This window comes from Pungitius pungitius, chromosome 19 (genome assembly GCF_949316345.1).
Source record: "Pungitius pungitius chromosome 19, fPunPun2.1, whole genome shotgun sequence".
NCBI lineage: Eukaryota > Metazoa > Chordata > Actinopteri > Perciformes > Gasterosteidae > Pungitius > Pungitius pungitius.
The window spans coordinates 2567801-2594544 of record NC_084918.1 but is presented as its reverse complement, the minus strand read 5'-3'; the positions used below and the strand labels follow the sequence as shown (position 1 = coordinate 2594544).

Genomic DNA, 26744 nt, shown 5'->3' with positions numbered 1-26744 from the left:
TTAGATTGTAGAATATTGTGTGTTATTGCAAAATAGTAAAAGTATGCAAAGCAAAGATTGATGAGATGCATAACACTGAAATGTATAATATACAATAAAGCAATAAAAAAAACATTGCAATAAAACATCGCCTGGATAAACATAAGCAGTTGACAGATGTATTTGAACTAGGTTGTTGTTGTACAGTAAGAAGTATATGACCGAAAATATAATTATTATTTTTTACCATTGCGATGGAGCAAATGTGTGCACGTACAGTACCTAACATCAGAGGTATTGCTGCATTGTTGGGACAATGACCCTAGAGGGCAGCGCAATGCATGTTTTTACCAAGCTAGCTAGTAAAACACAAATCCTGCAATAATAAAAAATGTAAAAAAAAAATTAATAATATCAATCGCAATAATAGTTTTCGTGATAATAATAATGATATTAATTAGTGTTTTAACGGGCTCCTATAAGATATAAGGAATCAACGTATGCAATGGCGGTAGAAATAATTTAATTCAATTTCCATTCATCCGATAATTTGACAGAAAGTCCATTCTAATAACGTGACTATAAAAATTGTTGTATATGAGTGAACGATTGTATATAATTGTCAGCATCAGCCGTTCCGAGGTCTGTTTTGACCGTCTGTATCAATAGCAGCAATGGTGAAAATAAAAAAATAAAAATCTGATCTCGGGTCGGCATCTCGACGATTCCGTGTTCCGGGCAAACCAATCAGCTGACAGCCGCATGACAGGCAGGCCTCGCGCGTGCGCAGTAGCACGCTTCTTGGAATGAGGAATATGGCAGCGTCCTGAGCCCTGTCTCGGGGGTGGTGGGGGGGAATACGGCGTAACCGAGCACCTTCAGCATCAGAGTGGGAAAACAGAGAAGCTCCAACCGCACTCAGAGGAGGGTGGGGGGCTGAGGTACGGCTACGATTAATACCCGTTAGCGAGTTCACAGGTAAACGCGCCCGTTACCACCTGCCACTGCCTTCAAGCCGCCTTCTCCATGTTTGCTTGTTTGAACCCCGCTGCTAAGGCTACCAGCTAGCTAGCTAGCTCTTCTACGAAAACCCGACTGATTTGCTATCTAAAGCTGCTAGCTTGTGGCTAACCCAGCATTAGGCTGTCAAAGCCCCCACCCCCCTTATGTTGTTACATATGGCAAACACACGCCGATAACGTCTCCTTGTTGTTCTCAGTTAGCAGGAGAGGCGGCGGGGTTTCACGTCGCGTTAGCCGGGCTGTCGTGCTTGTTTTTAGCCTCCGTTAACCGCCTAGGCCCCCTCGGCAATGAAGCACAGTCTGGCTAAGCTCTTGAGAGCCAGGTAACGATAATGCCGCTTGTCGTGGATTTGACCCGCCGTGCATCATCGGGTTGGTTTTAAAAATCGACATTATCTGTGGTCGCGCGTTTCCTGTGCAGCATCTATTTGTTGCATCCGTTGTCACGTAGGAAAAAGCTTATGTTGTTTTTTTTTTTTTTAATATTTGGCTCATTAAAGAACCTTGTAAACCGAGGCAGAGTCGGGAGAGATTGCGAGGGCCAGTTCCCTCTTTATTCAGAGGTACCGTGTAGACAAGCATTTGCTTTTATTGTGGGGTCAGTTCATTTAAGCTCAAACCTTCTACCTTCACCATCAGTTTAACTGGAGATGCATGAAATGGTCAGGGCCATATAATGATGCAATGGCAAATTATTCTTTTGACCCTTGTACTCTCACTGATGCTGAAGCAGTTTTCATATTCTTTCTATTGTTCCGAATCAGGTGATCAAACTTTTTTTTCCCCCCCCAGTAGGTTTTGAAAAACAGGATGGTCATAAATAGGCAAAGCAAAAGATCTGTTCACACGGTATCAAGTGTGTATACCTGATACAACCTGTGGCTCTGATCTAGTTAGTCGCCACCTCACGTGTAATGTGCTCCGTTTAATTTGTTCAAATAGGTCCCATTTAGCCTTTTTTTCTAGAATCCTATCAAAGGGTAAATATGAACTGTAAAGTATTTGGACCTGTCTGGAGCAGGTTCTTATGGAAATGTTGTGTGCTTTGCTTTGGGCCTGTTTCCGTTTACATTTTCTCCACTGTTCTGCCTGTTTGCTCAACTGTCAAGGACAGACCTCGAATTATTTCCTATTCATCTGCATACAAGTGGAAAGAGGTGTGTGTGTGTGTGTGTGTGTGTGTGTGTGGGGGGGGATTAATCACATGACCCAGTCCTGGAATCTGCCATGGTTTCCTTTTTTGACAGCCACTACAGCGTCTCTCATCCCAGCCATGTCGTTTAAAAAAAAAAAAAAAAAGTGCACATCTCTCCCTGGCTGTAAAGCTCACGCTGTGCACTGCTTGGTGCTAACGTACCCTATTGTGCATTCCATCAGCCCCCCGCTTGGGATTGGATTCATTATGCGGCGCAATGAATGAGTGCTTGGAGAAAAAAAACTGTGGAAGCAAAACTTGGCTCTTGACAGTTCCTTGCAGCTTGTGTTTCTCTAGCACAGGCATCAAAAATCAATAAGCCATAAAAAAGAAAAAAAGTGTCTGGACCTCGCTGAACACAAGGCAACTGTCTCCTCGGTTAACGGGGTTTTCCATCGTTTGGGGCTATTTTTCTGTTTCCCTCTTTCAGCCAAACTCTGAAATGCAGAGGAAGGAAAACAGGAGTCTGATTTTTTCCAGGATCCTGCCAGAGTGCTGACACAGGTTCCCCTTGTCACAGTGCAGTCGCCAGCAGATTACTGCAGCCGGGATAGGACAGGCAGCTATACATAAAATAACATCAAAATATATCAATCTTAACCATACTGTTGACTTGGTTGGAAAAAGTAAACCATTTGTATTTATTGACACATTCCTACTTGATCTGTGCAGGTTTAAGAGCATCTAGCTCCAGACATGGCCTAACCCCTGTTTATCTAAAGCAATCGATGGGCCACTCTGGCTTTGCACCAGACTTTATTGACACGTACTCAGCTGTTGTGTGTGTGAGGCTATGATATAAGACTGGAATGAAAGACCTTTACCTCCTCTCTGTTTTGCTGAGCAGGTTGTTTTCCACTGGTTCCCTTGGTGAGCCTCTCCTCACAGTGAGCCTGTGTGAAAATGCACACGTGAAGGAGGGAGCGTCAGTGGGAGCTTTTTGTCAAAAAGGATTAAGAGTCACGTGCAACCAGCTGCGTTGATGCTACGGCTCATAGCACGAAGAAAAATCAGCAGCTAGTCATGCAGATGTGGGAACGATCTGTCGCTGGATAATCACTGTTTACCCTGCGTTGCTTCAGAAGCCGAGAGAGTGTCTGATGGTAGCCCCCCCCCCCCTGCGAGCTGCCAAATGTTGAACCATTGTGTGAAGTGTGTGCGGCAGTACATTGCAATGTGCGTTGCCCAAACTTGACGTGGTAATGGCCTGTGAAGGAGCAGGTTGTTTGCTGACATTAGCTGAGACATGGAGATCATTTTGGTTTTCATCCTTTCCTTCTGTCGTGTCATTGGAAATATAACATTTCTTCTAAAGCAATGTTCAAATGAAGGTCCTCCACCTTGTTATTATCTGAATGTAGCCGGGTTTACGTGTTGATCCTATTCATAATAACGTTTGTTCTGTTCTTCAGGTCCTGTGAAAAGATGAATGTCATCAAAGAAAACAAAGACATGGCCTGTTTCTACACCACCAAACACTCCTGGAGGGGAAAGTAAGGCCCACAACCTTCTTTTTTTGTCCCTTTAACCCACTGATCAGATGGCTGGGCTGCTTGCATTGTTCACTATGTGTCTTCCTTATGTTGGTTTACAAAGCGACATTTACTTGAAGTCTTACCTTTTTGTCCCCTCGTAAAGACTGCTTTGAGAAATCCTGACCTCGTACTTCCATTGTGTTGACTTCCTTTATCACAGTGATCAGCTCTAGTGACGTAGAGCTGCCTTATGGAATGTAACCCAAAATTCACAGCTAACGGCAGTCTTTAGCAAGATTCATCAGATACGTCCTGAGTAAGGATAATGGTAATGTGCACTTATATTGTAGTTGCAGTGGTTGTCATAAGATACTCTCAAGATGCCTAATGTCCTCTGTATCAACTTCCTTTTTAGCATGGGTTTGTTTTTCCTCGAAATACACTTTTTCTCAGTTTTGTTTGCACAGAAAGTAAGGGTTTGTTTAGTGTCCTGTGAAGCTGTTGTCATATTGACCGTAATGTAGACAGACACGTTTAGTGGTGGATAAAAATGCAGGCGAATACGACCAGCTTGTAAGCACAGAAGGTCCTGCGAAGCGCATGTGTTTTCACGTTATCGATCTTGTAGCCGAGGCCAAAGCATGGGCAAGTCCGAGCAGAGAGCCAGTGGGATCACATTACCGATACCTGCTTTCTAAATGTCTTGGTGCCATTATGGCCGGCCGTTGACCCTGGTAACCTAAGCAGGGCTGTGGAGCATTAGCCTCCATCAGAGACTCATCCCGCTAATGCTTCCTGGAGGTGTTCGTTGGAGACTGGAGCGCTGATGTACGTGTCGCAGACGGCGCGGGCCGGTTTTTTTGGAGCTTAATGCCGTGGTGGGATCGTGCAGCGAAGGTTAAACTACGTGTGCAGACATACGTGTACGAATGCTGACAAACGGGGTTTCAAGGCTCGTATGAATGTGTCCAAAGCAAATTCAGTAGTGCTGCATTGTCTGACTGCTGAATGAAAAAGGGGGCAGGACAGAGCTTGAATAAGCCAACAGAAAGAGAACAGCCTCAAGTTGGGATATCCTCTTTCAATTTCGCTCGGCACCGTCCTCGGAATATTGTGGGCGTTGCAGTTAAGTGACGCGTGCTCATTATATTACATCCAGAGTCACACTGTCCACCTACTGAAATTATGCAAATATTTGACAAAATATGAATCCTTTAGACCATAATACAAAGTGGACTTGCATGCACAGACCATCTTCTGCCAATCAATCAAACGGCAAGAGTGTTAAATGGCATCTAAGTGAACTGGTGTTTAGCAGAGATAAATGCTGCAGAAGGAAATTTAGCAATAGAGGTTTTTTTTTTTTTTTTCAATAAATGTCGGCACAGACGTCAGTGATGCTGCAGATGTAAGTATTGCAGTACGATCATCTGTGGGCTCAATCACCACAATGACACTGTGACTTGAAAATAGGCTTTTATTTCAACACAAATCGTGGTGATTTCCTCTTTGGTCATTTATCAAAATACAAGAGTGAATGGTGACCATGTTAAACAGTATTCAACATCACTTCTGGAGAGGCTTAACCTGAGTGGAGGACATTTTGCTGCTTTATGTTAAGTGCAAATGATCCAGTCAACTAAAAATGCGTGATTTTATAATTGTGAATTATGGGATTGTACGACAGATGGGTCAGCAGACAGGGGGAGTATTGTTCCTCGATTCTGCAGGTAGTAAAAGAGGAATTAAAAAATGTGTGATTATATGATGGGGCTTTGTAGTCTGTTGTCGAAAACAAATGTTTCTTAGTTGATTGTGTTAATCAATGCCAGTTTTAAAGATCACATGAGCTTCTCGTTCCTCAGACTCTTAAAATGACAGCAGCATTGAACTGTTGCAGTTTTTGCTTTAGTGCAGCAGCTCTCCATCATGGTTAATTAAGAGTCTTGTGACTCCAGCTTGTAGAGTTCGATTCGTCTCCCTATAAAGGACAAGGTCGTCACAAATTGTTTGCCTCAGTGTGTTTGAGGCACAAATGACTTGATTCTTCTTGGAATTCCTTTAATTTTCCAACATTTAGAACATTACATTTTACAAACCAGTACATAGGATGTACCGCAACTCTATATTGTATTTTTGATATACATTTTATATCTTCATAGTGTCTTTTTAGTTGTTTCCAACATTGTTTTTTACACACGGGTCGCCCTCTCTGAGCTCTCTGAGCGTTTGCAGAGAACATCTTCTCTTGTGTGGTCTGAGCCTTTTATGTGGTGAAAGGAATCTCCAGATCAGTCTTCTTCTTTTGTGAGCACTTTTGTTTAAAGAGGAGCAGCAGCAGCAGCAGCAGTTGTCAGACACAGGAAGTTGCTTAATGTGATACATTTTGAAATCCCTTTTGCGTGGAAGAGAAAATCTTTCTAACACAACCTGTACAGTACCACAGAATGAAGAGTAACTTCCTTATCACAATCTATCTCTGTGGTTTAAACTGGTCCTGTAAAATTAGTTTATACTTCTCTTTTATCCTCAAATCCAAGAGCTGAAGGTTTTTAATCATTAATACAAACATGACCATTTATATGTACTCGTTGAAAGGGTAATTTACATTTTTGCAGAGGTTTTCCTGCAATCGTGATGTTTGTTTCGTCTCATTAACATCACGGTTGTGTTTCTTCACGTTGAACAAACACGATTATAAGCAGACACAGTGCTGCCAAACATACGGTGGTTTAAAGTCTCTTCTTGATTTTCATATCTTTGTATGAATGGAAATCTGAATCACAGCAGCACGAGTTGTAAAATGGTGATCACTAATTTGTTTTAAAGGACCTGTGGGGATTTTATTTTAATTGGTATGGTCTCTACAGGTTATGAATATGTACTTAATAATAAACTAAATTTGTGCCTGCCCTATGTTAAACCAGCCACTTGGCACCAGATATTGTAAAACAGTGATAAAGGAAACCTCATGTTTTTGTACAGATGGTTAGGACAAGCTTTTCAAATGGGAGCAGTAAAGTATGTTGCATTTGCATAATTATGAAAAGAATAACTAACTACGGGATGTGGTTGAATCTGATATTCCCGTCACGTACTAATGCCTAAATGCATTAGGCAGAAGTAAGCTCTCAATTTGACTTCCGTTACTTACAGTTTTGGGATGGGATTCGTTTGACCTCTTAATGTACACGCCCACAGAGGATGTGCCAGAGAGAGAAAGGAGCCTAGTCAGCATGTTCAGGGTGCAGCCTGATACGGCCACAAGTTCATGTCGTACGTTGATGAACGTGCGTCTGTACCAGACACAAATAAAACCGCTACATTTAATATTCCCAAAATCTAGAAACTTCGCTGAACCTTATTTACGCAACCAAAACCCCTAAAGGATCCATGTTCAGATCAAATAGCAGACTGAAGAGTACGAATTGGTCAGAAATGTGTTGGCAAACCACACAGCGCGCACACGCACACTCAGCGTAACATGCAGAAACGTTGGCAAAACTGAGTTTGAAACTTCCTTCCTGCTGTGCGAGAGCCCCTCTCGCAGCCGTTCTGATGAACACGTGTGGTTTTTTCGGAGTTAAAGAGGTGAGTCATTAACAAACCGCTAACGTGCAATGAGTCGCCACCCAGTGTGGTGGATTCATGCAAAGAAGCAACTTCCTCAGTGGGGCTATGCATCATGGGTAAATATTCAGAATTCCCTGGTGCATTGGTGTTACATTTTACATTTACATTTTATGGCTTATCTGGCTTAATATACCTGTAATATGAGTGATATCATTCATCAACTGGGTCCTAGTGATGTCACCTTTTCTCGACACCCCTCCCTCCACACACACACAGATTCAGCCTGTTCGCCAACATTCACAGCCCATGATGTGTGACCGCCGGCGCTGTCGTGGGTGGCGTTTGTGACTCACCGCGTCTTTTGTGTTTCCAGGTACAAGCGAGTCTTCTCAGTGGGGACGCATGGCATCACCACTTACAACCCGACCACGCTGGAAGTAACCAATCAGGTCAGCGTCCCTCAAGAAAACTTGCGGCAGCGCTTGTCGGCGCCTCAAGGGCGTTGCTGGGCCTCTTGGTCACGTGTGACCATTGGAAGTACTGCATTCACGCATAAATATTTGATACATCTAACGATGTGTTCGTCTCTCTCTCTCTCTGCTGTCCCTGTCCTCGGTACCAGTGGCCTTATGGGGACATCTGCGGCATCGGCCCGGTAGGAAAAGGTCAGGGAACCGAGTTCAGCCTCACATTCCGCAAAGGCAGCGGCAAGAAGTCCGAGACCCTCAAGTTCTCCACCGAGCACCGGACCGAGCTGCTCACAGAAGCTCTGGTGAGGACAAAAAGTCATCACTTCGTCGCCGTCATTCCCGAACGGCCCGCTGGCATCACAGCTGCACATTTTTGCTGTGTTGACTTCTAAGAAGATCGCAAGTCACGTAATGTACGACGCGGCGTTTCGGAATGCAGCGCGAGCAAATCACAGCTCTTTGACCCCCAATAGGTGTTTATCACAAACGTGAATCAGCAGAGGGATTTGTTGACTGGAAGGAATAAATCGAGGAGAATGTGTATTTCTCATTAAACTCATTAAAGATGACACCTCATTGTTCGCACTATTTAAGAGCTAGCCAGAGGTGGGATCAAGTCACTGTTAGGCAAGTCACAAGTAAGTCTCAAGTCATTGCCCTCGAGTCCCGAGTCAAGTCGAGTCAAAGACGAAGCAAGTCCCAAGTCGAGTCACAAGTCACAGCCAACAAGTCTCAAGTCGAGTCACAAGTCGCACCATTTTAGTTTCGAGTCATTTCGAGTCCTTTTATTATAGTGGGGACGGGGAACCCTGGGTGATGGTGCGCTGCCTCACAGACCTAGACTACGAAGGGAAGGGTAATGGTGGATGGACTGTGACTGTGTTATAGTACTGTAACGCTCACCCCAATGCTGCAGCGTAAATAAGGAGGCGATGACTGGCTTGCAACTCCGCTGCATTTATTTATATAAAACAACTCGACTTCGGTCACTGTTGGCCGTCACCACGCCGAACGAACACTTCCGCATACACGGCCCCCCAAAACTCGGGTTGTCTCGCGTAACTACAGCTGGTAACGGAGCATAACGTGAACACATGCAACATCTGCATAACTGATTAACTAATAACTTTAACTCAGCTCATTACACTACTTTAAAACGGACGTTGACATAATGTTGGCGAGGATTTCCATCGGGGTCTGAATCCGGGTTCAAAAATCCCGATTTTTGTAAGCATGAACGAGCTGTCTCGTTGATACGGTCAAATGGACTGCAGTGATTGGATGTCGTGCAGGCAGCGCGCGCTCTCTGCATACAGGTGGCGCACATTTTTTTGACAGATGCAGATAAACAGAGCGGCGCGGTGGTGTGAAAATGTTTACCCCCAGTTTTCATGGGAAGTATCAAGTCTTCTCGAGTCAAAAGGCTCGAGTCCAAGTCAAGTCACGAGTCATCGGTGTTCAAGTCCAAGTCGAGTTGCAAGTCTTTGTACGTTTTGTCGAGTCGAGTCTCAAGTCATCAAATTCATGACTCGAGTCTGACTCGAGTCCAAGTCACATGACTCGAGTCCACACCTCTGGAGCTAGCTGTGTACTCCTAAATGTAAAACCTTTTTTGTTTATTCTTATTCACAGAGATATAGAACAGAGTTTTCAGAGGGTAAAATAACTGGCAGGGTAAGTACAGAGATCCAAAAAAGAAAAATGATTTCTTGAATTATGTTTACCACTGTGGTGACGCCGACATCTTCCCCTGCGTTTTGCGCCCAGCGCTACAACTGCTACAAGCACCACTGGAGTGACGCGCGCAAGCCGGTGAGTTTGGAGGTGACCCCGGGCGGCATCGACCAGATCGACCCGCTCACCAACCGGGTCGTGTGCTCCTACGACTACCGGAACGTGGAGGGGTTCGTCGAGGTCTCGGATTACCAGGGAGGATTCTGCATCCTTTCTGGGGGCTTCGGCAGGCTGGTAATGCGTCAAATGAGAGTTACTGTGCGCCCTCATTGCTAAGAAACCATGTGGATTGATCTGTGATCACAACATTTCCCTTCCTCTCCCCCATCGCCTCTTCCTCCCAGCATCTGTTTGCCTCGGAGCACCGAGATGACATCATCCGTAGCGCCATAGAGCACGCTGGGAACTTTATCGGCATCACGCTGCGGCTGAGGAAGGAGGCGTTGACCTTTGACGATTTCGTGACGGACCGGCTGGGGAAGTACAGCTCGGACGAGAGCATCACTTCGCTGGCCGAGTTTGTGGTGCAGAAGATCACCCCCCGGCACTCGGTGAGAGCGGCTTCTCCTCCAGTTTCTCGCAGTGCTGCTCAACATGAGGCCCGGGGACCCACCACTGCACGCCGTGACGGATTACTGTTTGGGTCCTTTTGAAAAATGGGCAGCCGTTTCACTTGCCTGTTCGATATAAGAAGGAATCACAAAGTCCCGTCTTCTGCTCTCTTTTTTTTTTTATGTCTGTCTTAAACTACGATACATATTTAATAAGCCCAAACTATTTATCTAAAGGGAAATTTTAGTGGAAGTATAGCAATGACTTGCCTCTCTCTGTCCTCAGGAGCCTGTCAAGCGCATTCTGGCCCTGACGGAGACTTGTCTAGTGGAGAGAGACCCTGCTTCATACAACATAGTCACCATCAAACCCTTCGGAGAGGTGAGCACACCCGAGTCGTCAAGAATTCCAGTGCGAAATGTTGGTTTGTACTCCTCTGAAGACAGATGCTACTTGAGCCGTCTGTCTTTGTTTCGTTGTGTATGAACTTCATCGCTGCAAGCAAACCGCTTAGATCACTTGAGTCTTGTGTGTTTTGAGTAAACTTTTCCCTCCCACCCCTTTTTTTTTTTTTAATTTTCTCTTCCTCGCTCTTGTCCCCTTGTCTCATCTCCCTTCAGGTATTTGCCCTCATCTGTGACGTAGACAACCCTCAGGTGTTTACAGTTGAATTCATCCGAGGTCAGATCAGAAAGTTTTCCTCCACCGAAAGGTACACACGCACATCTTTGCGTTAAGTGACACTACGGCCCCTGTGGGTCTTTTTAAATGTTCTCATTGGCCTTTTTTTCCTGTAGTGACCTCATTTACGTGATGAGTAATGTGTCTGTGTGCACAGCCTTCGCGCTCTTGTGTTGCCGCTGTTGGTTTGTACTGCGTTTTAAGCAGAGTCTGTTGCTATGTGCGTCTCTAGGGACTCCCTGTTGGCCAGCCTGCTGGATGGCGTCCGGGCGTCGGGCAACAGGGACGTGTGCGTCAAAATGGCCCCCACGCAGCGAGGGCAGAGATGGGGCCTCCTGAGCATGCCCGTGGACGAGGAGGTGGAGAGTTTGCATCTCAAATTCCTGGCAGCACCTCCTAGTGAGTTCAAGCGCTCCATCTCATGGACTTGAAATAAATGTGTCCCATACTTTGGATCCTAAAACAAAAAAAAGCCTTTGTTATTGTTCTTGATACCTGGTTTTTGCCTTATTTAATTCTTCCAATCCCCGCTGCCTTTGCTTAGATGGAAACTTTGCAGACGCGGTGTTCAGATTCAACGCAAACATCTCTTACAGCGGCGTGCTGCATGCTGTAACCCAAGACGTGAGTGCGTTCAATCCATGTTATTTATGTCCATCGACTTGAGCAGAATTCCCACTAATCCACCCCCACCCCGTATCTCTCGCTCTCTTTGTTCTCCTCAGGGTCTCTTCTCTGAAAACAAAGAGAAGCTCATCAACAACGCCATCCTGGCTCTTCTGTCCCAGGAGCTCGAGCTGCCGACTCTGAACACCGAGCTGGAGAGCCATTTCCAGGCCATCCGGCGCCTGGTGGCCTCCAAGGCCGGCTTCCAAGCCTTTACCCAGCTGCCCAAGTAAGAAATGCACCGGTAGTCCCGTTGTGTCCTCCTACTTTTGTTTCTTTGTAAGTGTACTTTCTGTTGAGCTGCTGGTAACAGGCATGCTCTGTCATTCCAAGGTCTGGTCAAGGGTCTGGAGTCACAGATGCAACGTAAATATGAATCCATACATCTCAGTCTGCCCTTTTGCCCGTCTCTGTGTCTTATCCTTCTTGCTCTCTTCCAAAGTCTCTTTGCTGTCAGTCCATCGACCTTCTCCTCTTTTATCTTTGTTCTGCTTTAATCGCAGGCCTTTTAGACGGACACTTCAGAAGCGAAGTTATGTCACTTCTGTGTTCAGTCGAGCTGTCTGCCTCGATTTGTCTTGACCTTCCTCTCTCGACATCTCATACTCCTTTATTTTTTTTTTTTTTTATTGCCTTCGTCTCTCCCCCTGCTATCTGCTTTGCTCATCCTTTCCTTTTATATTTCTGCCAATTACAATATTTAAGAACGCCATAGACTTTTCGGGTCACTGAGATGTATGAGAGGAACTGTATTTACTGTATTTACTGTTTATTGGTTGTTCTCGAATGAGAATTGGTTTTCCTCTAAGATTCATTGCCAGAGTAGCCTGGTGGTTTCCCTCACACAACTGCAAGATACGGATCACTATAAACACATCAATGGTTCTTTCCTTGAGGGAAATCCCTTTTTGTATTGTGGTTCAGTTCAGGAGAAGATGTGACATCCTTTTAAGCAAAAGAAACAACAAGCCACTTCTGAAGCAATGAATTCTTTGTGTATCCAACCCCAGACCTCTTTTATATAACACTTTATTTGTATCGTGAATATGATGTTGTGTTTTTTTTTTGTGGTTTATGATCTTGTGGTTTGGCTGTGTTGGTAAATCGGTGAATGTTTGTGTGTTCCAGGTTCAGGGAGAAGTTGGGCGTGAAGACAGTCAAAGCTTTAAAAAGGAACAACAACAGCGTGACACATGCCGCTGTGGACATGCTCTGTGCTCTCATGTGTGTAAGTACCCCCCCAAATAACTGGCTCACCCGCCAAAGGCACAAACGTACCTATCGGCCATTTATCAAGGTGTTCTGCTCTGTAGCTTTTTGACCTGAGAGATTTTTCTTTTTGCAGCCGATGCACGACGATTACGACCTGAGGCAGGAGCAGCTGAACAAAGCCTCTCTGCTCTCCTCCAAAAAGTTCCTGGAAAACCTCCTGGAAAAATTCATCACTAATGTGGTACAGTTCTGTTTACTGTCAGAACTCTGTGTGCAGAGTCAGAAGGACCAAAATTGTTCAGTTTCGTCCACATCCTCATTTTTTTTTTTTCAGGACCATGGAACAGGAGCTCTGGTCATCAGCTCCTTACTGGACTTCTTGACGTTTGCACTGTGCGCTCCCTACAGTGAGACCACCGAGGGGCAGCAGTTCGACATGCTGCTGGAGATGGTTGCCTGTGATGGACGCACCTTGTTCAAACTCTTCCAGGTAGTCCAGTCATGTGAATTAACCTTTACAGCCTGATTACGACGGCAACGTCATATACATTCAGTACCTGCTTGTGTGTTGAATTATGTTGTTCCCATCTTTAGCATCCCTCTATGGCGATAGTGAAGGGGGCAGGCTTGGTGATGAAGGCCATTATTGAGGTAAGCCCTCTGCGGGTTAGTCAAAAATGTCATTATTCCTGGAATGTCTTGCTGCCTAATGACTGTAATGACTTTTAAATTTTTTTTATTATAGGAAGGAGACAAGGAAATAGCCACCAAGATGCAGGACCTGGCCTTGAGTGAAGGGGCTCTTCCGCGGCATCTGCATACTTCTCTGTTCACGATCAGCGCCGACCAGCGGATGCTTACCAACAGGTGCAACCTCCATAAACCCACACACACTCACACACTATGCTTTGGATTTGTTGTTGTTAGCAGCAGCAGCTAGTTAATGCTAAAGTAAGGGAAACACTCACTGTCTGTCATGGTAGACGGCTTAAGAATATGTGTTCTCTAACAAACTCCTCGCACAATGCCTCAGGCAGCTCAGTCGTCACCTGGTGGGACTCTGGACGGCGGAGAACGCTGTTGCCATGAACCTCCTGAAAAGGATACTGGTAGGTCCGCAAAATCAGCCCATCCCTGACTCGGAATTGGTCGATGCCTCTCTCTGGCAGCGGAGGCGCCACCGTTTTAAGTCTCAACCCCTTTTCGCTGCGTCTCGTCCGCCCTCAGCCAACAGGCCTGCTGGCTTACCTGGACAGCCCCGATCCAGTCCCCGAGAAGGATATGGATCGAATGCACGTCCGCGACAACTTGAAACTTGCCCAGGTATCTGCAGAGGCGCTCGCGTCACATCCGTACGATTCTTTCGCAGAATGCACAAACGGCTCGATGGGAAAGTATCGTTCGTTTCTCACAGGACCAGCTCAATCGAAACAAGGTGCCCGAATGGCAGCGGATAGCCGGCAAGGCAGCCAAAGAGGTGGAGAAGTTCGCCAAGGAGAAGACGGATATCGTGTTGATGCACTGGAGGGATAAAATGGGCATAGCCCAGAAGGAGGTGAGGATATATTTGTCTTGTAAAGATGCTGCTGCTGCTGCTGCTTCGAGTGTCTGCTCGGGTGTCTCTATCTAACTATCGCATCCCGCTGCTGACGCTGCAGCCTGCGAGGGAAAACTCAGTAACACACTTCTTCAGCTGTTTATTGTGCATGCAGGGCGGTGTGAGCGTTGAAGCTGCCTGGCTTCGGGCAAACGCTAGAAGTCAAGATACAATCGCGTATGCTCTTTCTTTGCCTTGCATACCGGCCGTTCCGCTTGTGCTCATATTTGTATTTTCCATTACCGGCTTGTTTGAATGTGACCTTGTTGTTTTAATTCAAAGGTCACTTCCTTTTAATAGAACAATTCTCTTGGGGTAATTGCACATTGTGAGGTCTGACAGAGTGTGTGTGCCGGGGTTGTTTGAGACTTTTTTTTCTGCTCTTTGATGTTCCTACAAAACTGAAATCAAATATACTTCAATATAATGCTAAAGCCTCTGAATGCTCTTTACCTGAAAATAACCCGCTTTCTTACCTTTTCTTGACTTTTGTTTTGAAAGTCTCAATCAATAGCTGATCAATTTTGATTGGCTTGCTTTCACTGGACATTTCCTAATGCTCTATATTTACAGCACATGCTCTGTGTATATTTGTTGATAGTGTCAAGTAAATATATAACTTTCAACAGTCGGCTAATAAATGATGACTGTCTGTTAGTATGATACATTCTGGGGGACCTTTGACCCTTTTTGTTTCGTTGAATCAATATTTGATCCAAGGATCAATAACCTCTCTGTTGTATCTGCCCCACCCTCCCCTTGTCCTTTGTGGTTTCTCTGCTGTCAAACAATGCAGCAGGACAGAAATAACCTGGTAAGTAGGACTGACCAATGGGATCCATGGTGATTTCTTTCCAGTTCTTTTCTCTCCACAAAACCATTTTTTCAATCTTCAAGTGATGTATTGGGTGTGTTTATTTTAATTCAGCTGGGCGATGAACTATTGTCTTCTTACGAGTGATCGATGCAGGAAAAGAAGAATCAATAATACATTATGTCGGGGACAATAAAATGTGCAGATTAGAATGTCTGCTGTCAATAGAGGACATAAATAAATAATGAACACTTTTACTGAGGCATGGGTTCATTTAACTTTTTTTTTTTTTTTTTTTAAGAATTTAATTTACCTAACTTCATTAGAAACAAAAAGCTCCAGTAGTAATATCCTCTTGAGATTAACACACTACCATGAGAACCATGACCTCTCTCGCCCAGAAAGAATTACATAACACATCCAATTTTGGGATCCCACTTTGGTGTCTGTGTTTCATAACAAATTTTTCCATTTTTGTTTTCTCATCCCTAATATTTGGCTTTCTCCATCCTCAAAAGCATTTTTGTTAACCCTCTCTCCATAATGGTGGCATTTATTTAACTTCTGGTCTTATCCTAAAAAAAAAAATGCTCATGTTGTCATTTTAACTACAACTCTCATGTCATAAGCTCTCAACAATAATGTTTGACTTGAAGCGACTCTTAAGCCGTAAATATTTTTCTTGATTTCAGAATCCAAATCAAAAGCCCGTCATTCTACGGAAGAGACGCCAGAGAATAAAGATTGAAGTCAACTGGGAACTTTTCTACTACAGGTATGTCCTGGCTGAGCTGTGTTGACTCCATTACATCATCCTGACTTCACTTATATTGAGAGTCAGGGCTTTTTTAGGGATTTGGCTCTATGTCCTAACTTTTCAAACACTTTGCTGTTCATGAGCTGCAACGTTTCTTATATTTGTGATATAGTAGGAACGCAACAAGCTGTTTTTTTTTTTGCTTCGGTTTTCTCAAGATTCCAGCTGGACCACGCACGGTCCAACCTCATCTGGAACCTGAGGACGAGGGAGGAGCTGCGAGACGCTCTGGAGGGGGAGATGCGCGCCTTCAGCGTGGACCGCGAGCTCGGCAGTGCCACAGTCATCTCCTGGAACCACCAAGAGTTTGAGGTATGTGCTCAGCTGGACTATTTAACACTCAATGCTGCCTGGACCTCGTGGCTCCCATTTGATTGGAACCATCAATCTCTGCGATACACTTATATATATTGTGATAATGTAGTTGCTTCCAAAGCATACACATATACTGTAAGCAACGATTATGTTCCCATTCCCAGGTGAGATATGAGTGCCTTTCTGATGAGATAAAGATTGGGGATTATTACCTGCGTCTGCTGCTTGAGGAAGATGAAAATGACGAATCAAATGCCATCAAGAGATCGTAAGACTACAAAACATTAACCCAACCAGCTGCGCTAACATGAAGCCTTAGTGAATCCGAAACGATGAATCACACTTCTCTCTCTCTCTCTCTCTCTCTCTCTCTCCTCTTAGATATGAGTTCTTCAATGAACTCTACCATCGCTTTCTGCTTACACCCAAAGTCTCGATGAAGTGCCTGTGCCTGCAGGCGCTCGCTATAGTCTACGGGAAGTGCTACGAGGAGATTGGCCCCTTCACAGACACGAAATACATCGTGGGCATGCTGGACCGAGTGAGTACAAGCTCTTACAGCAAGATCTCATGTTGATATATAATTACAATGGAAGGGTTGTATGGTTTTTAATGCATCCTAAAATCCTCTTATGTTGTTACAGTGTACAGACAAACTAGAAAGAGACAGACTCATCATCTTCCTCAACAAACTCATTCTCAACAAGGTAAGATTATCAGCAGCGCCTCTCAATTGAAACAATGTTTCTTCAGTGATGATTCATTTTCTGTTCTTTTAGAAAAATGTGAAGGATGTGATGGACTCAAATGGAGTGCGTATATTGGTGGATCTGCTCACCATGGCTCATCTGCACACCAACAGAGCTACTGTGCCCCTGCAGGTAAAGACATGGCTGTTATATAATGTTAAAATAATGGCTCTATTGATTTGATCTTATATTGCGCATAACGCAGTCTTTTCTGAGCCATAGATGAGATTTAATCAGATGCCGTGGTGTGAAAATTATATTGAATCTGTCGTGAGTGTCAAACAGGGTCTCATTTATTTCCACAGAGCAACGTGCTGGAGGCCTCCCCAGACATGAAGAGGGAGAGCGAGAAAGAGTGGTACTTTGGTAACGCAGACAAAGAAAGAAGAGGACCTTTCAGTTATGAGGAGGTACGTGATCTCGAAATGTCAACCACAGACTGAGAATACAGGGCATCGAGTAACGTGATTAGTTGTTAGTGAGTTGAAATGGCTATAGGGGAACTCTGTTCTACTATAACTTATCAAATGTAAGAAATTGAGAATAAGAATTATCTTGTAATGTAATATATTGCTGAATCTAATAACTGCTTTTATTGAGATAAATTGCATAGGATAATGTCATTTATTATGTTATCTAGACAGCTTAAGAGATCGTATCACTTTTCCCACCTGTTGTTTTCATGTTGGCCTCCATCGGTTGCAGCCCTTCCCGAGTGTTACGTTTTTGCCTTTCCTTCTCCAGATGCAGGAATTTTGGAGCACAGGTGTCCTGACTGCGAAGACGCGCTGCTGGGCTCAGGGGATGGATGGCTGGCGCCCCCTGCAGGCCATCCCCCAGCTGAAATGGTGCCTCCTGGCCACTGGACAGGCAGTGATGAACGAGTCCGACCTGGCTACGCTAATCCTCAACATGCTCATCACTATGTGCTCCTACTACCCCAGCAGGTGGGCAGAGCAGAAAATACCTCCCATTCACGCGGTGCCATGATATTATTCCATGAAGAGTGTGTGCGTGTGATGATGTGTGGTTGAAACTGTATCTACTGTTTACTCAGGGACCAAGACAATGCCATTATCCGTCCTTTACCTAAAATCAAGAGGATGATCAGCGACAACGCCTGCCTCCCTCACATTGTTCAGGTAAATACACAATCATTTTTTCTATCGACACAATGGTTGTCACATGCACTTGAGTTAGACAACATGTTGATCACCTTTTCTGTTCTTTTTTTGCCTCCAGCTGCTGCTGACCTTTGACCCCATACTGGTGGAAAAGGTGGCTAACGTTCTGTATCTGGTGATGCAGGACAATCCTAATTTGCAGCGCCTCTATTTAACTGGGATCTTCTTCTTCATCATGATGTACACAGGCTCCAACGTGCTTCCTGTAGCAAGGTGAAAACACACACAAGCCTTTTTTTGGAAACGTGATCCTCAGAGGAGAAATTGGGAAAAGGGGAAAAACCCATACGAGAGGCAATGAAAGATTTAGCAGCCAATTATTGAGCTGGCTTCTTCAGTAATTGAACATGACGCATCATTACATGTAGTTTGCAATATTGATATTGACCTGGAAGACATTCCTGTGGTTTCCTAAGGTTCCTGAAGTACACACATCTAAAACAAGCCTTCAAATCAGAGGAGGTAACGTTTTATTTTTACGTACTTAAAACTTACAACAGATTGTATCCTATGATCCTAAACTATTTTTTTTATTAATAACACCCGTCTGTTGTGCCTCCTCCCCAGTCTAAAGGCCAGGACATAGTGCAGCGAAGTGTTCTGGGGCCGGTGCTGCCTGAAGCCATGGTGTGTTATCTGGAGAACTACGAGGCTGAACGCTTCTCGGAAATATTCCTCGGAGAATTTGACACGCCGGAGGCCATTTGGAGCAGCGAGATGAGGTGGGCACCAGTCCCCGTCATGTCTAATGAGTGTACTTTAAAAGGCCTTTATGGAGATATTTGGAACAGCCCCATATGGTCCGTAGTAATTTAAATAGTTTGTGTTTGAATCCTCTGTTTCAGGCGGATGATGATCGAGAAGATTGCCGCCCACATCGCTGACTTCAGCCCCAGGCTGCAGAGCAACACGCGGGCCCTCTACCAGTACTGCCCCATCCCCATGGTCAGCTTCCCTCAGCTGGACAACGAGCTCTTCTGTAACATCTACTACCTCAGACATCTGTGTGACACCATCCGCTTCCCCAACTGGCCCATTCGAGACGCTGTATGGCTTTTTTTTTTTTTTTGACTTTTCATACCCGAGCTGTCACTTGCATGAAGACACCCTGCTTGCGTTTTCTAATACAGGCATCTTTGAATTTGTGATCCACCTCCATTATTACTGCAGGTGAAGTTGCTCAAAGACACCCTTGAAGCCTGGAAGAGGGAGGTGGAGAAAAAGCCTCCCTCTATGTCTGTAGATGATGCATACGAAGTCCTCAACCTCCCCAAAGGACAGGGGCAGTGAGTGGCCTTCTCATCGCTTCTTACTCATGTTCTATCCTAAATATACTTGAGAGTAATTTATGTGGTTGTTGTAGTTGGATAATGTGGATTCAGACCAAAGGACTGAACTGAATACATTGTGGGATTTATGACTTCAGGCACGAGGAGAGTAAAATCAGGAAAGCTTACTTCAGACTGGCGCAGAAGTACCATCCAGACAAGAACCCAGAGGGCAGGGTACGTCTAACATCACTACTGACGTGATACGTATGTAAGGGCTTGCGCTTAATGTATTCACGCACAGATTAAATTTCAACATGTATCTCTCAGGACATGTTTGAGAAAGTCAACAAAGCCTACGAGTTCCTTTGCACAAAGTCTGCCCGAATCCTGGACGGCCCCGATCCAGAGAACATCATCCTCATCCTCAAAGCACAGAGCATCCTGTTCAACAGACACAAAGAAGGTACGGAAGCACCTTGACTTTCTTTCCTTTTTTTTGTTGTTCCTTATATCTAAATCTTATGAAAGAAGTTGTTTCAGGCCCATTTTCTTTTGTGAATTATGAGTTAGTCATTAGCTATTCCTCTCCCAGGATGTTGTGTGTACAGAATTAACACTATAATAACCTTGAACTAACGCTGCTATTCCACCTCTTCTTTGTCTGCAACAGAACTGGGACCTTACAAATATGCAGGGTACCCAATGCTCATCAAAACCATTACAATGGAAACCGAGGATGAGCTCCTCTTCTCCAAAACCTCCCCTCTCCTCCCTGCTGCCGCTGAGCTGGCCTTCCACACCGTCAACTGCTCGGCTCTCAATGCAGAGGAGCTGCGCCGCGACAACGGCATCGAGGTGAAGCAGCGGCCCGTCTACAATGTGGGATTGTGCACTGCTCTTTGACTGGATATGTGATGGATTCCTGTATTTAATCAGGTGCTGCTGGAGGCTCTTTCTCGGTGTGTTGCTGTTTTAACTGCATCCAGCAAACCGGATGACATGGCTGTGCAGGTAAAATACATCTTTATTGACCCCCAAAGAGGAATGCCGTTTTTTTTTTTACCCTTTTCTAAAGCACTTTTTTTTTTTTTTCAATACATGAAAGGTGTGCGGGCATGTCTGTAAGTGCTACAGTGTAGCCGCCCAGTTTGAGGAATGCAGGGAAAAGATCATCGAACTTCCCAGCATCATCAGGGACCTCTGTCACATTTTGTTCTATGGGAAGGTGAGCAACAACTATATTTGCTTTAATCTTTTTCTGGCTAATATACAACAATTATATTACAAGTATTTGAGATTTCGAATATTCCAAAATACGCTGCGTTGAAAAACATTTCTTTTCTTTTAGTCTTTCTTTTCTTACTGTCTTTTTAGTATTTAAATGCTACAAACAGCTTCCTGATGTTCTCTCCTCCTCCTCTCAGGGTCTCCCAAAAACAGCCACCCTGGCAGTACAGTGCGTGAGCTCCTTCGCCGTGGATTTCTTCCTTCAGACCCATCTGTACCACGCCGGTGTGCTCTGGCACCTGCTGGTCCACCTCTTCAACTACGACTACACTCTGGAGGAGAGCGGCGTGCAGGCCAGCCAGGACACAAACCAGCAGGAGGTGGCAAACAGCCTGGCCAAGCTCAGCCTGCTGGCCCTCAGCCGCCTGGGAGGCTACGCCCAGACGCCACCGGCCCCAGACGGCAGCAACCCTGTTTCAGAGACCAACGGCATTGAGGGCACGCCTCCGGAGAACCCCGCCATCCGCAAGAGCTTGGCGGCCATGCTGACTCCTTACATCTCCCGCAAGCTGGGAACAGGATCCCCCGCTGTGGTATGTTGAGCAGGCGGACCCTCGTCCAGGGTCGTTTCGAGCTTTTCTTTTCACGTGAACCACAACGTCACGCTGAGGGCCCTGTCGTGCGTTTAGGTCTTGAAGCTGCTGAATAGCAACTCGGAGAACCCGTACTTGATCTGGAACAACGGAACCAGAGCCGAGCTGCTCGAGTTCCTGGAGGGTCAACAGGAGGGAAACATCAAGAGGGTATGAATGACGCCTACAAAATCATCCATCAGTATATATCGCTATTGGCGAAAACAATATTTACTCGTGCGTCCTTTCTGTGGCCTCCTTTACAGGGAGAAAACGATAAAAGCTTCGGTGCGGAGTTTTTGTTCACTGATCACAGCAAAGAGCTGATAGTCGGGGAGATCTTTGTGCGGGTCTACAATGAGCAGCCGACTTTTCCTCTTGAGGTGAGTACCAGAACATAGTGCCGTTCCGTTGTCAAGGCAACGGCTTACCTGCTCTCAGCTACCAAGGCATGCTACTGCGTTCTCAAACCAGGCAACAGGAGATAACAAATTGCCCCCCTCAGTGTTCATGTTGACAGATTTAAAGGTCTATTGTTTAGACTCTTCAAAGGACCATCTTCCTTATACAGTAGCTTTGATATTGACTTAAGCGATCAGTAAATGCCCATTTTATTCATTGTATTTTTGCAACAACAATTAAGCTTTAACATGTTTTAAATGCTATCATTTTAGTACCCCAAAGCCTTTGCGGCAAGTCTTCTGGACTACGTAGGCTCCCAGGCCCAGTACCTGCACACTCTGCTGGCCATGAGTCAGAGTAACAAAGTAGAGTCTCAGCAGCACGTCGAGAGGCTCCGCTACGCTGAGATGTCTTTGGAGGCTCTCCGCAATGTCATCAGGAACAACCCCGGTAAGATGTGACACTCCCTCCCCTTCCTGGCCTGATTGATTTTATTTTAGATGTCTTCCCTTCACACAGCTGTCATCTTTTCTGCGTTTTTTTTTTTTTTTTCAGGTTCGGAGTCCGAGTGCATCGGCCATTTCAAGCTGCTCTTTTCTCTGTTGCGGGTCCACGGAGCTGGCAGAGTACAGCAGCTAGTTTTGGAGGTAAAAGTTCTTGGTCTTGATATCTTAAGTATTACCAAGATCTCCAGTGTCTGCACTTTACGCATAAGGTTTTTTTCTCTGCAGGTTGTAAACACAGTGACGTCAAACCAAGAATGCGTCAGCAACATTTCTGAGTCGCTGGTGTTGTCCAACCTTCTGTTGCTGCTGCACTCACTCCCCTCAAGTAAAAGACTCGTTAAAAGATAACTTTTTAATGGATTTCAATGTTTGGTCTTTGCTGCCTTTTCTAACTTTTGCGACGTCGTTTCTCTTCTGTGCATCATTTAGGCAGGCAAATGGTGCTGGAAACCTTGTATGCACTAACTTCTAACACTAAGATAGTGAAAGAGGCTATGGCTAAAGGTCAGTGTAAATCCACTGTTGATTTTCCATATATTTGGGAACTGTGATGCACGGGATCCTCATGAATGCCCATTTGTTCCCCAGGTGCTCTGATCTACCTACTAGACCTCTTCTGTAACTGCACACATCCCCAAGTTCGCACGCAGACCGCTGAGCTCTTCTCCAAGATGACCTCAGACAAGCTGGTTGGGCCAAAGGTCAGTCCCGACAAATATGAGTAAAGAAATTAGATAGATGCCCCCTGCGGGATATGGTGCCTCAACTCGCATCTCTATCACTGCCAGGTGCGGCTAACGCTGATCCGCTTCCTCCCCGGCGTCTTCATGGACGCCATGAGAGACAACGCAGAAGCAGCCGTGCACATATTCGAGGGAACGCACGAGAACCCTGAGCTCATCTGGAATGACAGCTCCAGGGAGACGGTGTCCACTACGGTCCGGGAGATGATGCTCGAGTACGACATGAGCGATACTCAATATTTCGTGTTTAACCTACACAGAGTAGTTTGAATTGTTGGATTGTCCTAACCGTATATTTTCTTTTTTTTTAGGCACTTTAAGCAGCAGAAGGATAATCCTGATGTGAACTGGAAAGTACGTCATTCAAGTTTTCAAGGATCATGTATTGTCATTATGCAACACAGTGATGCACAATACAGCCGTAACCCACTTTCAACACAAGAAAAACATTGAAAACAGCAGTAACATGAATTTGTTGTGTGGGATTTCAATGTCTTTCTTTGTCCGCTCAGTTGCCAGAGGACTTCACGGTGGCTTATGGAGCAGGACAGGGCGAACTAGAAGTCGGTGGCGTCTTCTTGCGCATCTTCATTGCTCAGCCGGGATGGGTGCTACGCAAGCCGCGGGAGTTCCTGGTGTCTCTTCTGGAGACCCTGACGGAGCTGCTGGAGAAAAACAACCCCAATGTAAGCTTCTTTGCGGAGAAGAAGAATATTTTCTTCTTTTTTTTTGGTCCAGTTTGTTTGAACCAAACTGATCCCCTTGCAGGGTGAGGCGCTGGAGACGGTCTGCACGGCGGCGGTCTGCCTGTTCAGCTCACAGAGCCAGCTGGCCGACCAGGTCCCTCCTCTGGGCCACCTGCCCCGCGTCCTGGCAGCACTCAACCACAAGAACAACGCCGTGCCCAAGAGCGCCATCCGGCTCATCCACGTGCTGTCAGACAACGAGGTGAGTAGCCAAACGTGATATTTCAGGGATATGTGCTCCACGTTTCACAAAGTCAACACTTTGCTTACTTGCGTCATGTTGTTTTACCAACAAAGCATTTATTGAGCAGTTGTCTCCTTTTATGCCCAATGACGCGCTGGAATTGTTGTTTTCGTTGTAGCTGTGTGTGCGCTCCATGTCTGCTCTGGAGACTATCGGCCCCCTCATGACTGGGATGAAGTCTCGCGCCGACATGGCCGGGTTGGCTTGTGAAGCTCTCAACCGCATGTTCCAGAAAGAGCAGACGGAGCTTGTGGCCCAGGTGAACTGTCCCCTTTTATTACTTGTTTCGAATTTGATTGTGTGCCTCGTGCTTGATGGCCATATGCAAGGAATAATTAATAATAATATTTCATTACTAACCTGCACAGGCTCTCAGAGTGGAGCTGGTCCCATATCTCCTGAAGCTGTTGGAAGGAATCGGCCTGGAGACATTAGACAACCCTTCAGCTACTAAAGCCCAGATAGTAAAGGCTCTCAAGTCCATGACTCGCAGTCTGCAATACGGAGAGCAGGTACGATGAGAATACATGAGCGGAAGGATTCTCAATTAATGCCACTAAATAATGGGTACGCTTTATCGTTCAAATTCTGGTCACTGCTTTGCAGGTTAATGAGATTCTTGCAAAGTCTTCAGTGTGGAGTGCCTTCAAAGACCAGAAACACGACCTCTTCATCTCCGAGTCTCAGACCGCAGGTTACCTGACAGGTAGGTTATTCCTAAAAAAATTGAACCTGCTGTTGAACACCTGGCATCACGAAACCTGACATTTAGCAAAACTGTTGAGATTGTTGTGATGTGAGTGTTTCATAGGTACGTCTTGTGTGCCTTTCTCCGTGCTGCTCTTCAACGTTAATGCTTTGCTTTTATCCTAAAAACACCTCGTGGCTGACTCACTTGTTGCCTGAACCCAGAGACCCTTTCTGTCTCCACGTCCTATAACTTCCTGGCTCTGCCTTTCCCCTTCCTCTTTGTCCTCCGTCCACGTTTCCTCCTCAGGGGTATCCACTCCTTCTCTCCTGGCTGCCAGTAGCCCCCTGCGAGGAGGGCTCTAGACTCCTAAGCTGGGCCCTCCCAGCCCTCCTCTCTCTTGCTCTGATGCAGGTAGACGTTGACCTCGCTCCTACTGCCATTCCTCGCTCCTCTGCCACCATCCTTAACCCACACTTTATTTTCTATTTCCATCTCTCCATCTTTAAAACCGCTAACAATGAATTATTCTTCATCTCCATTTACCAACTACCACTTATCACAATCCAGTTTCATGAGCTAACAGAAATGCCCTTGGAGGTTGAAAATGAATAGCGTGGTCCTTGTAGTGACCCACTCCTCCACACGTACAGTAGTTTCCTGGTTTTAGTTTAGTTCAGTTCATCACTGCGATCACCAGCGATCTGACGTAGTCACACCTGGTCTGAATCGTATCTATGCTCCTGTCCACCCATAGGTCCAGGAGTAGCAGGTTACCTTACAGCAGGAACTGGCACCCCAGTAATGCCCAACGTCCCGCCCCCAGTGGATAACGACATGGGAGACCAAGGCTGACGGGACACGATCATCGGTCACATCTCAGGCACCCAGGCTGCCCTGCTGCTTCACGGCTGCAGCTCGGAGAGGGACTGTCCGGCTCCCACACCAGGAGGGCGGAGAGAGGGAGAGAGACGGAGGAGAGCGGGCCGTCGTTGACCGTCACCAAAATCTCCGCAGCCCCTCCGCCGGTGTCCCTCTCCTCTCCCCTTACAAATGCCACTCAAGTCTTCACAAACACTTTGAAATTGTTTTAACGGATGACCACATTTGTTTTGTTTCTGTGCTGATCTTCTTGTTTCTTCCATTGACAAAAGAGTTGACTTTTTGTATGAATATATTTTTTACTCTACGTTCTGATTTTGTTTTTTCACGAGAAAGACATTACAATCTTGAGGGGTGTTTATAAGTTAACTGTCTCTTCTCTATTATCGTATTCCTCTTTGTCATATCCTAATTGGCTACGCTTATCCAAATCCTGAGCCGAGGGTACTTGGCCATGTTTGTGACACATTAGTGCACAGGACCTATCCATCTTTTACATAAACGTGCCATTTACTAATGGATTATCGTTGGGAAGAAATGTGTACAAGATGGAAATTGGAAAATGTGTGTAAGATTTGGCTGCCTTGATTCTCCACAAGAAAATGTCCTTTGAACCATCAGACTGATGCTGACCTCTGGTCCGGTCGAGTTGCATACGTCCGTTTCAAGTTGACTGATCTGATCTCCAAATGTCTAGCTCCTTTTCCCCTGATTCTAGTTCCTTCTACTCTTAGAAGGCTGCCCTTTCTGACTCATTTTTTAAAGTGATTCTCCTTCCCCCAGAATGCAAAAAGCACTAGAGTATTTATACGTGAACAATAACCAACGGAAATGAGCTTCTGCTGAGACATGATGAATGACCGTGACTGATTTATGAATCTATGTGAAAGCAATTTGTGAAATGTTCAATGTAATATTGCGTATATAAAATTTCTATGATAAATGTACATTAAAAAAATAAAAAATCAGTCGCACTTGTACATAACATTTTAAAAATAAAAGGGAACCCATAGTGTTGTTCTTTTGTATTTACATGTGTTTGTCAAGGTAGTTAAGAGAAAAAACAGTTTGAATTGATTTAACTTTAAATGGAGTGATAAGGACTTATAACTTAATTACGTTGTGATTTCTTTTTTAAATGCTTGTGTATCAAGGGTTATATCGTACATGCTGTATAGATTCGGATATTGCCTCGTGAACTAGGGATAAATCACATTAAGGCTAAAAAATAAATATATAAAATAAACAGTCTAGATGTGGCTTTTTTTAGCTTAATGTTTTTATATACAGTCTGGTTAAACATAAGAGATATAAGGTAACCTCATTTAAGTAAAATATTAAATCATTCGACTATTTGTATTATTTTGG

General features: G+C 45.1%; 1 protein-coding gene across 6 annotated transcripts; it reads left to right on the top strand.

Annotated features, from left to right (window-relative positions):
- The first annotated feature begins 770 nt into the window (after positions 1-770).
- Positions 771-26393, top strand: LOC119198446 (dnaJ homolog subfamily C member 13-like). Of its 6 annotated transcripts, XM_037455635.2 has the most exons (58): positions 771-957; positions 3609-3689; positions 7618-7693; positions 7867-8016; positions 9347-9388; positions 9482-9682; positions 9793-9999; positions 10286-10381; positions 10621-10712; positions 10914-11080; positions 11226-11305; positions 11407-11576; positions 11681-11713; positions 12476-12575; positions 12693-12800; positions 12894-13049; positions 13154-13210; positions 13305-13426; positions 13593-13668; positions 13787-13882; positions 13974-14114; positions 14953-14970; positions 15663-15745; positions 15946-16099; positions 16267-16370; positions 16484-16643; positions 16747-16809; positions 16882-16983; positions 17157-17261; positions 17596-17798; positions 17909-17993; positions 18094-18248; positions 18452-18497; positions 18603-18757; positions 18881-19082; positions 19206-19321; positions 19462-19540; positions 19634-19769; positions 19977-20161; positions 20243-20317; positions 20412-20531; positions 20731-21126; positions 21223-21336; positions 21432-21548; positions 21840-22017; positions 22123-22214; positions 22299-22398; positions 22503-22577; positions 22662-22774; positions 22862-23031; positions 23128-23170; positions 23329-23502; positions 23585-23764; positions 23925-24065; positions 24175-24318; positions 24413-24512; positions 24804-24908; positions 25252-26393. In XM_037455635.2, the coding sequence occupies exons 2-57, from the start codon at positions 3622-3624 to the stop codon at positions 24857-24859; spliced, it is 6777 nt and encodes a 2258-aa protein (XP_037311532.2). In that variant the 5' UTR covers positions 771-957; positions 3609-3621; the 3' UTR covers positions 24860-24908; positions 25252-26393. The 6 variants fall into 6 exon arrangements, with proteins under 6 accessions (XP_037311532.2, XP_037311529.2, XP_037311528.2 ...); XM_037455632.2 differs by lacking the exon at positions 24804-24908 and having other exon boundaries at positions 771-920; XM_037455631.2 differs by lacking the exon at positions 24804-24908.
- Positions 26394-26744: the final 351 nt, after the last annotated feature.

Coding starts and splice junctions, on each gene's coding strand:
- LOC119198446 (XM_037455632.2), top strand. CDS start 3,622: ATGAATGTCATCAAAGAAAACAAAGACATGGCCTGTTTCTACACCACC. Junction 17,799..17,908: donor TGCTCCTACTACCCCAGCAG/GTGGGCAGAGCA, acceptor CTGTTTACTCAG/GGACCAAGACAATGCCATTA. Junction 21,549..21,839: donor AGCCGACTTTTCCTCTTGAG/GTGAGTACCAGA, acceptor CTATCATTTTAG/TACCCCAAAGCCTTTGCGGC.